The 14,728-nt window shown below is 41.2% G+C and overlaps 2 protein-coding genes across 2 annotated transcripts; both read right to left on the bottom strand.

Annotated features, from left to right (window-relative positions):
- Positions 1-411: 411 nt before the first annotated feature.
- Positions 412-3,241, bottom strand: LOC139929508 (chymotrypsin-like elastase family member 2A). Its single transcript, XM_071922428.1, has 8 exons — positions 3,208-3,241; positions 2,990-3,084; positions 2,470-2,576; positions 2,163-2,291; positions 1,548-1,684; positions 1,259-1,404; positions 751-900; positions 412-524 (listed from the first exon to the last, which is right to left on the bottom strand). Exons 1-8 carry the CDS (start codon positions 3,239-3,241, stop codon positions 504-506), a joined length of 819 nt encoding a protein of 272 aa, XP_071778529.1. The 3' UTR covers positions 412-503.
- An 837-nt stretch (positions 3,242-4,078) lies between these two features.
- Positions 4,079-14,586, bottom strand: LOC139929495 (tetratricopeptide repeat protein 21B-like). Its single transcript, XM_071922410.2, has 28 exons — positions 14,560-14,586; positions 13,438-13,567; positions 13,216-13,326; positions 12,810-12,979; positions 12,358-12,483; positions 12,110-12,267; positions 11,929-12,013; positions 10,801-10,993; positions 10,508-10,605; positions 10,073-10,267; positions 9,830-9,965; positions 9,522-9,679; positions 9,199-9,408; positions 8,776-9,014; positions 8,481-8,553; positions 8,277-8,384; positions 8,025-8,163; positions 7,690-7,790; positions 7,352-7,540; positions 6,964-7,074; positions 6,687-6,768; positions 6,357-6,507; positions 5,834-5,995; positions 5,466-5,685; positions 4,794-5,021; positions 4,486-4,606; positions 4,281-4,348; positions 4,079-4,156 (listed from the first exon to the last, which is right to left on the bottom strand). Exons 1-28 carry the CDS (start codon positions 14,584-14,586, stop codon positions 4,079-4,081), a joined length of 3,867 nt encoding a protein of 1,288 aa, XP_071778511.2.
- Positions 14,587-14,728: the final 142 nt, after the last annotated feature.

The following is a 14,728-nucleotide window of genomic DNA, read 5'->3' as shown; positions in this document are numbered from 1 at the left end:
AAAAACTTTTTGCTAAATAGAGGCCCAGACTCTTTGGTGTCACGTATGGTTACCATGACAATAAAACTACCTTTGGAATTTTCCATCCTTGGGGGTTGCAGCTTGAGAGGTCAGAAGATCAGGGATTGTAACCATCTCTACTTTTGTTGGCGCTCGCCTGGTCTCTGGTCTCCCTGACCCTTTGTAGACTTGCTGGATGCAACCAAAGAACAGCAACACAGAACTCTGTCATCAATCTAGTGAGCATTACATTTCTGAGATTCTATGAGGAAGTAGAGGAATGCCAAGAAACGCAATTGGCACCAGGTGACGAGTCCAAACATGAGGCAATTTCGCCACCCTTTGGCTAAATGAAGAACTGCACGCACATACTTAAACTCACACTTGTTTTGAGCATGAATCGCTGAGATTCACATGAATTTTATTTCACAGGTTCCACTTGACAGAGTAGATAAAACACAGTGGCATCTGTAGAAACTTCCTTTCTTTCTGGGAAAACGGCACTAATGCTGCTTTGGTATAACCTGAAAAACATCCAATGAAGTAAAAATCAGGCAACTGAAATATAGTGACATTCTCTGAAATAAATGAGAAGTAAGCAGGTTGAAAAAGACAACAATAGAGCTGCATATCATCTATTATTCAATCAATGAATATACTAAAGCAATCAATATTATGATACTATAATCAATCATTTAAGGATTACATTGGAGAGACAGGAGTGTCATACAGAGGTAACAGGAGGCTTACCGAGTATATCCAGTCTTGGAAGGAAGAGACTCTGGTGAAGACGGTGGGTTTAGAGACCTGGTTGCAATCTCCAGATGGACCGTAGCTGACCACACCATGGACCCTCCAGGCTCCGTCAGTGAAGCAGCTCAGGGGGCCTCCAGAGTCGCCCTGGCACAGGTAGAGTCAAGTAGAAGAGTCCAATTTAAAGTTCATTAAGAATTCATTACGCTTTTCACTAGCTGAGGATCTACTGGGTGGCAAGGTTAGTTCCTAATATAGCTGGCATCATTGTCAGAGTAATGATAAGTTATAAACAGATCACTAACATGAGAGGTGGTGTCAGAACAATATCCAAAAAGATTCAATAGGAGTGATATGATCACTAGCCATACCTTTCGACTATATGAGCTACAGTATCGCTTAAAGGGAAAATCTTGTAAGTTCCAAACAAAATCCAATACAAATTCTGTTTTAGGGTTGAGGCAAACTGGTCACAGTTCTTTGCTGGAGAGCTCTGCACCCGTACCTGGCAGCCCGATGTGATTCCATCCCCTCCAGCACAAACCATGGTCCTCAGAGCGATGCTGCCCCACCAGCCGGGCTGGGAGCAGACCGAGTGCTCCACCACAGCGATTGGAGCCACCTGCAGGATGGCAGGAATGCTCCCTCCAGCTAAGAAAGCAGCAGATTTGTGAGAGAGGGGAGTGTGGGCGTGAGGAAAAGGGAGTGTGAGAATTTGCAATAGAATATCTGTAAATGTGTACATGGTTTTGGATATATATATGTGTATGTACAGTATGTGTGTGTTTACTCACTGCCCATAAGCCCCCAGCCGGTGATGTAACAGGTGAAACCGTGAGGCAGCATTTGGCCAGGGGCGGGCAGGTCGGCGATAGCCACAAAGCCGTTGTCATACACAGGGTTAACCAGTCTCAACACAGCAATATCATTTCTGATGGAAATATAGAACAGTGTCAAATAATATCAAACCCTCATCATCTCCTTTAAGAATAATCAGTGGGGGAAACAGCGTAAAAACAGCTTATTGCAACTTATTTACTTACTGTGCGGTGGTAGGCTAATGGTTGGAGAAGCAAACTTATGGCTGGAAGCCTTGTGACCAAATTGCTGGAGCGGCTGGGAAAATTTAGGCCAGGGAAGTAAACAGCTAGCACTCCTCCCCTCTACAGCTACTGCCAAGGTACACTTGAGCAAGGCACTTTACTCCCAAGTGGTTTGGGGGCTAACAGTAAAGGAATGAGGTAATGCTGGACAACCTCCAGGTGTAAATGTGTGTATGCATGCGTGCTTTCTCACCCTGCAACTGCTCCCTGGGGGTATTGCAGTAAATAAGCGTGTGTTCCTAAACAACTTGCCTGCTTAAATAGAGGTTAGATTAAGAGAAGTGGCCTGGCTTGCCATCACTTTACCCCTTGCCAAGATCTCCAGTCCAGCCAGGATGGACGACAATCTTCTCCACAGCTCTGAACTGCTCGCTGCCATCATACTCATAGAGGTTGTGCTCACCCAGCACCACACGGTACAGACTAGCATCCATGCTGACAAGAACCCAGGGAACAAAACACACTAGGCTTACTTAAAGTTATTTATCCAATAAACCAGACCAGAGTGATTGTACAAATGTGGATCAAGATTGTATAATATGTTTAGTTTGACATCAAGATACAATAGGCTTCTAAATGAAAGCACACAAAAAAGGGCCAGTGAGAGTCCAACCTGAGGATACAGTGGGCTGCAGTCATGATGTGGAAACCATCAATGATGGTGCCTCCACAGAGGTGGTAGAAGTAACCGTCATCATATGCGTTTTGCTGGAGAGAAACCTGGGAGAAAACAGACCAAATGCAGTTAGAGACAGATAAGACTGAGGATACTGTGTCATTTCAGAGAGGGATCATTCAGTACAATGAGACTGTTAGATCAGTGATTTTCAACCCTTTTGCTGTCAAGGCACACATTAACAAGAAAATTCAAAGGCACATCCAATTATGAAGCGCTGTATCATAGCATCATGGGGCACAACAATCTGGCCAAAGTAGTAGGAAAAGGTTGAATAGAATTTTAATGAAGCAAATGTCATTATGCTGACATTGATTATATATATATTTCAAAATTGAGCAAATTTCTTATTTCACTGCAGGACACATCAATGTGTCTTGCCACACTAGTTGAGAATCACTGTGATAAATACTGGAAAATCCCAAATAATCTTGAGAGTAATGTGTATAGGTTTTACCTGCCATTTCCAGGTGTTGGGTTGAGCTTCATGGCCTCCTACCACCCTCTCATTCTGCACATTAGGGTTGAAGGGTGCCTCAGCACAAATCAACCCTCAGACACACAGATAAAACCACAGTCATTTGTAGCAGTAGTATGGCCCTTACAGAACAGTGGTAACGTACTGTGTTAATATTCACATAATCAAAGCACCCACAAAATCTACTGCAAGCTTACCAATGCAAGACATGAGAGCCACAAGCCGGATCATCTTGGACCACTGAAGTGACCAGATGCAGCTGGCTCTTAACCATTTATACCAGCTTGGGACTGGAAAACCTTCAGAGGGAATTATGCAACTACCAAGTTACCTGCCAATACCAACATGTTTCTGGAAACTGGACAATAACATATCACATACTGTATCTTGTTGTCATGCTGAAACAAAAAATGATTTGGAAGCAGAAAACAACCATTGAAGAATGGAGAGCAATTGGTTGAAAGTATGGGGTTTTCCATAGATAGTCATTTTTTACATCTCCCCTCACTCTGAATATCTATATCCATTCATTTTCATTCATTTAAAAACTTTAAAAACAAGAGTTCTCGTTTTTTTCCAGTTCTCTTTTTTATCATTGGTTGGTGGGAAAAAGAACAGGTGCATTCTCCATAAAGCGAAGTCAGCTAAACAGATACTGGCTGTGAAGAGCGTGACTCAAAAACAAATTTCCCTACAGATACCCAACAGGTGTCTATCTCCACATGAAAAGAAGAAAATGTTCCACAGCCCGGTGACAGAATGTGACTTTATTCAGCTCCATATCATGAACACCAAACAGATTCTTTTTTCAGTGCAAGATAAAAATGTGCATATAGTGGTATATAAAACCCCACTGTAACAAAATATATAGGTAACAATATAAAAGGCCAAATTGTGTATAGAAATATCTGGAAGGCACAGTAGCAATTATTAGAAATAGAAAACATCTTTTTCTTTTATACAAGTTTTTAAAACTTGTAATAGGCAACATTTGCAGGAATATAGTTAATGATGGATACAGGACAACAGTCGACTTTAGTGGTTGATGATAGTGACTCCAGCTTATACCTATGGTTTAAGGGCTGCCACAGCGCGCCGTAAGACCTCTGTCCGGATGAGGGGGAAGTCAGGGTGCTCTTCTAGGACCTAGGGGAAAAAAAACAGTGGTACCCCTAACATCAGTGCTAGTTCTTTCAAAACCTTCTAACCACATCAGTTCTACATTAGCATATGTATCATGTTCAGTGGTAGCTGTATAATCAGTACAAACCTTGCGACAGACATCAACTGCCTTTGTGTATCTCTTGAATTTCAGGTAGTTGAAAGCCAGTCGGAAGCCTTTGAGAGAAAATATTGTATATAAAAGGATGACACCAAGGACAACTTCCTGATATGCTTTAAGGAAATCCTCTACAAGCTATATATAGACAGTTGGCATATACCCAATAGCTGAGATCCTGCCTACAGATACTCACCAATGGCTGGGTTAAATCTGTTGGTGTATTCCCAAGCCTGCTTGTACTGCTCTAGGGCATCAATATAGGACTGCTCCTTCTCATAGATGTAGCCCAGATACTCATATGCACGACTACATGACTAAAATACAAAGAAAATACATGAAATCATCATCCAGTTGCTCAGTTCACCTATGAAATAAGAACCAGACCTGATACAAAAATTACTACATGCAAACTATGATTATTAGAGTATATTGAGAATACCTATATGGCTTGACCAAAAAAAACACCATAGACTCCCATCAGCCCAGCTGCTCTCAGTGTACCTTGTTGTGTTTGAGGCAGCGTTTGAGCTGATTGATGGCTAGCTCGTATTTGTAACCTGTCTTGATGTAGATGTCAGCGAGCAGCAGCCAGGCCATCTCCAGGTCATCAGCCTGCTCCTCGCTCCACTCTACCTTGGAAAGCCTCTTCAGCTGATTCCTGGCCTTTGGAGTCTGCTTCAACAGCATGCAGGCCTGGGCCATGGCCAGCAGGTAGGCTGTGTTGTTTGCCTGAGACATAGATAGCAACTTCAACTTTCTTATCCCAAGGGAAATTTGGTTAGCAGCCAGGGTTTAAAATACTCATAACAATACATAAAACAACATGTAGTAAAGACCTCACATAAATAAATGACCTTAAAACCAACAAATAACTCAGATAAACAACAGATCAAGGCCAAAATAGAGTCACTTCTACCATACTGAAATATTAAAAGCATGAGTAAGTCCCAATCCAAGTAAGATCCAAGCAAGAGTGAACTGAATGTGAGTGAATGTGCTAAAAAATGCTTAAAAAATGCTTATCATTCTATATAGTAAACTCTGCAGATCACTCCCGGGGAAACCACACCAACATCCTAACTCCTCAGGAACAAGCAGCAGCAACATTCTTAACACAACAATGTTGAATATTCAAAGGGAATGTGTGGCCGTCTTAGATTAAGTCTAATGTACCCTGGAGGCTGCCATGTCGGTGAAAAACTGCAGAGCCTTCTCCACTTGTTTGGGGTCTCTTGTGGCCATTAGGCAGAGGTTGGTCAACAGATGGATCTTGTCGTTTCTGCTCTTCTGTTTCTCTTCCTGGACAGAAAACAACCTGAACTCGCTGATCAGCTTCTGAGCGGTGGCCACCCCCGTCAGGTCCCAGCACTCACCACCATGAGCCTCCTGCAAGCTGGCCATAGCGGAATATGAAGAAGAGAATGATGTGATGAAGAATGATGAAGTACGACAATGATATCTCATATACAGTATGTGTGTGTTTATATATATAGATGCACATTTTATAAACTTGGGTGTATGGCGACCCAGAGGTACCAAACCTCAGTTTCTTCTGTGGGTCCTTATACAACTTTCCTCCGATGGTCTCATTGTCTGGGTTCAGACAGATGCGGATCATAAGCTCCAAGGCCCGCTCACCCCACACTGTGTCTCTGTATGCCTTCTTTAAATGGAACAGGGCCTCGTTAACATTGCAGACATGCCTGGACAAAGACAAAGACACTCACTTTCAGTACAGTCATTTGATTGGTGTTGTTGATCCATGATGAGTATCCCCCTTCAGACCCTTAAATCAGAGCACTAAATCCAGATTGGTTCTGGTGGAGGATCACAATCCTGTTTAACTTTTTAGATTAATATATAGATAATTTCCCTTCACTGATCAATATAGTATCATAAAAAGCAATATAAACCTAAATGTACCTGGAGTCATAGTACATAAATGGCGTCTTAGGAAAGTACACTGGTCCATTCAACAATTGGGGCAAATCTCTGATACAAATATGTACTAATGTGAATACTTCCCATTTGATAGAATATTGAAGGACCTGAGGCAGTTCTCACCAATAATAGAGGCCCTTGCAGTAGTGGTAGCCAGGATCAGAGGTGGCTCTGTGGTTAAACTTCTCAATCATCTTAAAGATCTGTGGGACATTAGGGAGTTTCCCCAACCGTCGGTGCTTCTGGATGCATCCCACCATGTACACATAGTTATCTGGACAATTAGAGGTATGTTTAGGGAGAATAAAGTTCCAACTTACAGTGATTATGTATACGGTATGTTAGTTCAGAGACAGAAATGTGGTAAAGTTTTCTTCAAAATGTGCTGTCAATGTGCTAAATCAATGGCAGATCGGTTTGTAATGTGATAAGAGCATTTTTCAGAGGCAGTACCTGGATAGTCAATCATCAGATTGTTGTATATTTTAAGGGACTCATCCAACATTTCCTGCCTGAATTTAATATCTCCCATCACCTACACAAAATTCATACACAGTATCATATAAAGAGCACCAGTGAAGTATTGGCATAAATCATCATATTTTGGTTCATTCAACACCTACACTAGACACACATATTCACATTGCTGAGAAACGTAAGTAATTCAATGTACATTCGGTCATTGTGAGTGTGATTAAAGAGATGCTATTTATAGAAAACAAACTAGTACCATTCTAGCATCTCCATGCTTCTCATCCTTTTGCAGCACTAAGTTACACTGATCTTCAGCCTCAGCCAGCTTGCCACTCTCCAGGTAAAACTGGGCAAACTCCAAAGTGATCTGGGAAGAATACAGGATGTTAACCAGATTTAGCTGATGTTTTCTAAACCAGGCTCCACAGTAGTCACAGACTGAAACTTAAAGGTATTAACATTTTACTCCATCCTTTGAAAGTTTTGTGGGTTTCCAAGCAAAATAACTGTGTTCTGCCATGAAAAAATCTGGGAACCCCTTCTGTATCTCACACAAAACAAGGGTGTATCGCCACTGAGTATGGTATAATGCTCAGCCTTCGTCGCTATGATTTATCATTTTTTTTCTGTTGAACCTGACTAACCTTGTCACAACCTCTGTTGTAATCCAGTGTTTCCACGTAGAAAGTCTTTGCCTTCTGAATGTTCCTCTTGTGGCGATAGAAGCGGGCCAGGCGACAGCAGATGGAGGCCATCATCTCTGTCTGCTGGGGCAAAATCTCCGGCTGCTGCAGATTTACATGCTTAAGGATCTTCTCCTGGATTTTGTAGGCCTGGGAGGAGGCACAAAAAAAAAAAAAAACAGCAGTACTGTACAAACTAATAGTGATATACCAACCAAACATTTAAACACAATGCATTGAGCAGGCCTGCTATAAAAAGATGTTGCTCTGCTTATATGTTGATGTGTGGGTTATCAGACCTTTTCCAGATTGTCCTGGACTGGACCCTCTTCAGCACAATAAGTTTTCACCAGCAACAGCAGACACTTTACGTTACTAATTAGAGCAGACACACTGGCCCCTGGTACAGAATATTAGATACATACATACATTAGATTTTCAATACCTGAATATCATACTTTGCCAGAGGGGATTATTTAAAGTTTAAAAACTGATCAAAAAATGTACTGGACAAATTAACAATGGTCACATGTTGTCAAGCATTTTCCCTGCTCATGTTGACATGTTGAGATTGCTTTTCATGTCAGATAGCCTATTTAAGAAAATACTGACAGGAATACTGATAAGAGTTTACCATCTTCACTCTGCAGGGATCTTGTCAGGACCTCCTGGGCTTTGGTGTACTGCCTCAGTTTGACAAGGAGCTCAGCAAAATCCTCAAACAGAGACTGCTGCCCACCCAACTTCATTGCACTCTCATAGTGAGCAAGAGCCTGTATATAGCGAAGTGAAGCAGTAAATCATCATCAAGTCAACTGGAGAAATGGCTTGTTTTCTAAAAGTTTCCTGTTTCCTTATCATTACGGAAGCCTGTGTTGGTACAAACCTGGCTGTACTGATGAGTCTTCACATACGCCTGGCCCATCTTCCTGGCCAATGTTGCATCTCTTGTTTTGCCAATGCAGTCCTGATAGACCTCAATGGCTCTCTCAGGCTATATAAAACATGTCCAGTAATGAAAGGAAAATGTCATTAAAAAAAACTCCAAACAAAAAGCCCAGACATCTGTAAGACACATTTGCATGGATACCTCTTGTATTTTCATGTAGGCATCCCCTAGTAGAATACTGGACTGCAACCCAGGCAGAACTGTTCTGATTTCCCTGTCATGAGAAGAATTAAGCATAACTAACTAAAAAGAATTAAGCATAACTAACTAAAATAAAAACATTGACATTCTGACTCGACTCAGTAAATTCAATAAAATACAGTATAAAAGCAATAATGAAAGTTGTGTATGTCCTGATCATCAGTACAGTATAGACATTATACATTATATTATACATGAACCATACATAGTAGAATTAACACGGAGGAACCCTCACCTGTAGCACGCAATGTAGAGGTTCTTATCTCTCCGCTGGAGCAGGTACATGTCAGCCATCTTCTGCCTAGCTTCGATGTAGTGCGGCTGGTCGGGTGTGATGGCCATCAGGATGTTGAGCGCTATGTCCTCGTTGCATTTAGCCAGGGCCAGGTCCACGTTGGCAAACGTCACACGAGTCTCCACGGCAGTCCCTCTGAAGTTCTCGATGGCCTCTTGCATCACCATGGTGGCCTCATGCTGTGAGTGGGTGATGTTCATAGGGCAAGTAAATACATCGGAGGAAAATCAAGGATATCTAAATTCATTATTCATTGTTTTTTTTGTTTTTTTTAAATAATCAAATTATATTACCATCCACCTCAGAATACTGATAAATGCTGGACATAGATCAATTTCATCCTTCAGTGATCTGGTTTCTTACTTGTTCCCCATTGAGTCTGAGGGCCTCAGCCAGATCCAGGAAGACAGAGACACGTTCATGGTTGCTAATGTTGGTGTCTTTGTTCTTTGCCTCTCTTCTCACACCTGGCAGGCTCATCCCCATCTTCAAACACTGGATAGCCGCCTCCAAGTCTTTGGTAGCCCGCAAAGCACGGGACTTGATCAGGTGGTAACGGGGAAACTCTCGCACCTGGCAAAGAAAAGAGGAGATGGGACTCAAGAAATGCCATTTCCAAAGCATGGTACATGGGTCATTGGTATACAGTTTCAAGTATTCCTCAGCACGCAAGAACTGTTCTTCACCTTGAAGTCATGACTAACTGCAGTCTCCAGGGCTTGGAAGCACTTGGTATATTCCTTCTCATGAAGATAGATCTTGGCCTGCAGCAGATGAACTTCTGCCATAGCAGGGTCATACCCCAGGCAGGAACCTATGTACCTCTGAGCAGATGCACAGTCACCTTTCAAAGGAAAAGAGTCATACATATACACTTGTACATATGCACGACTTTACTCACTCTAACAACCAGTCAGAAAAACCATGTAAAAGTGGTAGAGATTATTTGTGTCTAATTCAAGTAGAGTTCCTTTATCCTCATTTGGTCTATTACCTGCTAGGAACTTTGCATGAGCCATGTGGAAGGCACTAGCTTGGAGGCCTGGGGCTGTTTTGAGCACAGGTTCTAAGATCATCATGGAGTGACTTAGTGCAAAGGGCAGAGGCTGGCCCGCTGTAATGGATACGTCCTGTCATAGGGAACATGCAGTCTTTATGTACTGTATCTGAATAAACACACAAATAAAGCTAGCCAAGAACAATAAAAAGAACACAAGTTGAATACAGCATGACTTACCTGAACATAGGAGAGGTGCAGGCTGACCACCTGGAAGATGAAGTTTGGGTGGAGCAGGCGGAAGTACTCAGGGCCCAGGGGGCAACCTTGCAGGCCCAGAAAGTGGATCTCTGTGGCTTCCTTCAGTAAAGGAGACACAACTTCCAGTCCTGCCCCTTTCTTATGGGCAAGCATGGCCTGGACAAGGGTCAGCTCCTGCACAGGCCGGGACAGAAGAGGATGCTATTTTGTCAAATGCACAGGAAATTACCACTTATTCATTGTTATTAAAAAAACTGGACAGTTTTCTTATTATCACCGTAATTGTTGTGCAGTGCACAGAACACAAAGACCTTGTGACTGTAATATACTTCACACATAAACGGGATTCTGACATTGACTTGGCACACTGCAATCATAAGTAGAGGTCTCTATACTGTTATTATGGTTGAATACCGCTGACTGTCCAGTGGATTTCTGAGTCTCTTTGTGGAACTCAAGGTGGCTTTCTGCCTCTTGCAGCTGGCCATCAATCAACTGGCTCATGATAAGACCTGTGGAAACAAAACCACTATCAACATGCAGTTGCTATATATGGCAGGAGCAAACTATGTGTTAAAAAAGTTTATTCAAATTGAATCAATGGTAGTCTACAGTAGTAGACCAACAACGGCTACTGTGTACTGTGTACTGTGTACTGTGTACGGCTACTGCTCTGCCTATATGGTATTAATACTGGGGCGAATTACCTGCCATTGCTGTCACAAAGCTAGTGCCAGCATTGAGCGCAGTAGTGTACCAATGATGTGCCTCTTTAGATTTCTGCTGAAGGGCCATCAGGTAGCCAATCTCATTGGCTATTTCAGCATTGGCAGGCTTCTTAGCAAACAACCTCTCTGCAAATTGAGTTAACAATTGCAGGATCTCTGGGTTGTCTCCACACTACAGAGAAAGACAGGTAGGCAGTAAGAGAGAGGGGAGAGAGAGGGGGGACTGTGTTTTATTTCACCATGCAAAATTGCCAGACAGTATTTTTCTGGTGTAATTTCTTTACCTTGACACCGACTATGTTTACATGGACAGCAATAATCGGACTATTGGCGTTATTCTAAATAAGACAATATTACGATTAAGCTGTTTAAATGGTAATTTCTTATTCAGACTATTGTCTCGGGTTAACATTGGATTATTGCTGTCCATGTAAATGTAGTCATTGTCTTGAGAAGTCCAACATTCAGTACACTCACAAGCTAAGTGTGTGAATTTGTGTCACTGTGTATTGCTGTGAGTTGTCACTGGGGATAGGTTTCCTGATAAACAAATACCCTGAATAGTGATGTACTGTTTGGGATCCATGGAAACAGGAACCAAGAGACTCTCCAGGTAAGAACAACAACAACTTTTGTTTGGCTTGTGTTGTCGAAAGAGTCTATGTAAGGTCAAGCTTACAATTTAATTAACTTTGAATTCAGAATCCAACTGGTATGAAATAGGTTTAAAAAACTAGCATGTTTATATATCACCTTTTCCCTGTGTTGTTTCTGCATTAATAAAAGTTAACTTAAACAAACAAGATAATATTTTATATGTAAAATACTTGCCAATCTGCTGATGGGCTGTGTGATCTGAATTTGAAGACTTGGTGATGCAGGCTCTGAGGTCTCTGCTGCGCTTAGGAGTGACGTCAGATGCTCCTTTGCCTAAAGACACAGTTATATCCAGCTTTATTCAATATATTGTATGGCTTTCCTCTTAATTGTGATTCAAAATAGTTTTACTATTATTTTACCAAATTATGTTATGGAGAAGCTATGGTTTCTCCGCTGTAATACTTAGCATGTTGGTAGACAGTTGTGTGTATTGAGTGCTATTCTTACTTTCACCTGATCGCCTTCTCTCACTATAGCACAGAGGGCTAGAACTTGGATTGCATTCAGGTTTCGCCCATCATGTTGTAAAATTCTATGTAACAGAGAAACATGTCAACCATATGCATCCAAACAAATTGACGCAATTTAAATTTTGCTTTCTGCTCATCCATTTACAATTGGAGCATACTTGAGAGCACTTTCCACAGCTTGCTCCCAGTCTTGGAGAGCCAGAAAAAGGTTCATCTTCATCAACAGACCAGGGAGGAAGGTTGGGTGTGAGATAATGATTTGATTGACAATTTCAAGGGATCCAGAGAAGTTCTGTTTATCCATAAAGTACTTCACCTGAAAAATGGATACAATCACACCATTCAACAGTTGACCTCATCACCACCACTGTTTTTGAATGAGAGCGATGGGCTGTGCCGTCCGTACCTTTGCCATCAAACCAAACACATCCATGGAGCCTTGAACTCCACTATCCAGGTACTTGATAGCATTGTTCCTTTGGAATTCATCCTTTGAACTCATGTCCAACCAGCCCTTCAGAATGAGACCCTGCTTACAGGAATGTGGTTATTACACAACCATAACATTTTTTGACAAATGGTTTTGGTCAACATTTTGGTTTAGCTTGTAGCATTGTGTTACAAGTGTCATACATGGAGGAGATTTGTGATGTGGCTGAACTAGCATCTGTATGCCAACCAAAAGAGTTTTGCTCTAGGCTTAGATAATTTGACATTATCGATCGCAATAAATTTGCATAATATTCATCTGCATTTTGAATTTTTGAGCAATGAACTCCTAGTAATACTTTGTTTTGGTTTGAAACTATACTATCTACTGTCATTTTGTAAGTTTATTGATAAGTATCAGCTTGACACCTTTTTTGAAGACATCTTGGACATCTTCAGTACTTTGTCGACGTAGTTTTTGGCCTTGTCTGCGCGGCCGATAAGCCAATAGAACAGGCCTCCATAGTACAATGCGCTCTCCCCTGCTTCTGTACGAATAGTCTTCACATGGGACTCTAGCTCTTTCACAGACTCTCGATCTACAGAAAACAAAGAACACCAAAGGCCCTGTTAATCGTACAAGCATACAGTTCTAGTTTTGTGCCAAAACTCCTTGTCCTACTAGTGTCTACTTCATATTGTTCCCAGAGCAACAAGGTGTATCTGTGGTTTCAACCTGTAAAAATGAAAGTTTGATATGAAAAGAGGTCCCAATGCCTCTTATTTAAAGAGGTAAAACATTTTAAATCAGACACCACAATGGATTTTCACTTGCCAACTGTTTCACATTGGAGGTGTGCAAAGATGATAGCTTGGACAGAACATATTTCCATGCTACTGCTATCTTTGAGTCGTTCTAGCTCCCTTATGGCCTCCTGGGTTCTGCCTGTCATGGGAAAAAACAATGGTCATCACACACATCCCTCAAAAAAAGTTAAATTTAAAGTTACAATTTAAATTCCAGGCCACTAGCCAAGTACTCTCTTACATAGCCTACCTTCCATCACTTTTGCATGTGCTTTGAAAAATAGTAGGAGGGGATCATTCTTATACAGTTTCAAGTATTCCTCAGCTGTATGTATGGCTTTCCTGAAGAATCTCTCCTTTATAAAGTAGGTAAGGCAACACTAAAAAAAAAAAAAAAAAGAAAAAGATTAGCAGGACTCGTAATAATTGGTGATATTGGCATGCAACCATGTTGATTACAGCTATACAATGAGGCTTGACAAATTGTCCAGAGATAGCTGAGTGGTTAAATCTTCTGCCTCCAGATATCAAGTGTGCGGCCCTTGGCCCTTGTTTCTCTCATATGGAGAAACCGTCAAGTCAAACCTCATTTAAAAGTCTGGCAATTTAATGTTGCCTTGCTTATCGGCAAACAAACACACTTTCTAGAACATAACCTGAGGTCTTCTCTGAATCATTAGCGGGTACTGGTAAATTCAGAATACATCTGATCCACCAAGAAGCATGACATCTATTTTTATAAAACTTCAAGTGCTTGGTGTATTGGAATCATGCTGAATTGAAGAGTGGATCTAGTATGTTTGCTGATAATCAAGGCAAGACTATTGTGCCCTCAGGACTGATCTCCCTCAGAGCCATCTCTCCTGAGTCTCCCATACTCTGTTGGCCTCTCTATTTTCCAAATAAAAATACTAAAGGTGAGTGGACTGTCCAATGCATACTATTCCTTGGATTATACATAGCCTAATGTAAAATGATTAATTTGAATTATGCTACTTTGTCTCTAAAATCCACGGAATATGAATAATAATTTGACCCAATTTTGTTAAAAACATTAACAACAATTATTTAAAAATATGTACAATTATATAAACTAACTTTATGGGTCCATTATTCTCTCAGTATCCTTTGGAGCATGTTTCTTAGCAGGCTAGATAATTGATACCTATTTTGTTATCTAGAAAGTATCTCTATCTGAAAGTCGCCCCCCCTAGCTAACCTAGATTACAGCAATACCACAGTGATCAGTTACTCGTCATTTCTTTCATTTGCAAGCCTCTAGCTAACGGTAACTTACTAAAACAAAGTGAAGCTCAACTCAAGATGAAGCTGAAGCAAACGCTAGTAAGTAAAGTAAATATGAAAATCTTACCAGACATGTTGGATCTGCCTCAGACATGTTCCTTTTACCAAGTATCACATCAATTTGTCTGTTGTAGTGTTTTTAAACATCATTTATGAGAACATCTAACGACAGCGTCAGTGAGTGAGCAGATTGATTTAACGTTAACCCTAAAACAAGCGTTGGTAGTTGCTAAGCA

This window comes from Centroberyx gerrardi, chromosome 22 (assembly GCF_048128805.1).
Source record: "Centroberyx gerrardi isolate f3 chromosome 22, fCenGer3.hap1.cur.20231027, whole genome shotgun sequence".
NCBI classification, from domain to species: domain Eukaryota; kingdom Metazoa; phylum Chordata; class Actinopteri; order Beryciformes; family Berycidae; genus Centroberyx; species Centroberyx gerrardi.
The sequence above is the reverse complement of the archived record's forward strand: the minus strand, read 5'-3'. Positions and strand labels throughout refer to the sequence as shown.

Excerpts from the sequence above, each read along its gene's own strand:
- LOC139929508 (XM_071922428.1), bottom strand. The coding sequence starts at position 3,241 with ATGATCCGGCTTGTGGCTCTCATGTCTTGCATTG. Across the intron at positions 1,685-2,162 it reads ACTGGAGATCTTGGCAAGGG|AAATGATATTGCTGTGTTGA; the intron begins GTAAAGTGATGG and ends TATTTCCATCAG. Across the intron at positions 1,405-1,547 it reads CGGCTGGGGGCTTATGGGCA|CTGGAGGGAGCATTCCTGCC; the intron begins GTGAGTAAACAC and ends CTGCTTTCTTAG.
- LOC139929495 (XM_071922410.2), bottom strand. The coding sequence starts at position 14,586 with ATGTCTGAGGCAGATCCAACATGTCTG. Across the intron at positions 5,996-6,356 it reads TGCAAGGGCCTCTATTATTG|GCATGTCTGCAATGTTAACG; the intron begins GTGAGAACTGCC and ends GTCTTTGTCCAG. Across the intron at positions 4,157-4,280 it reads CAGTTGATGTCTGTCGCAAG|GTCCTAGAAGAGCACCCTGA; the intron begins GTTTGTACTGAT and ends TTTTTCCCCTAG.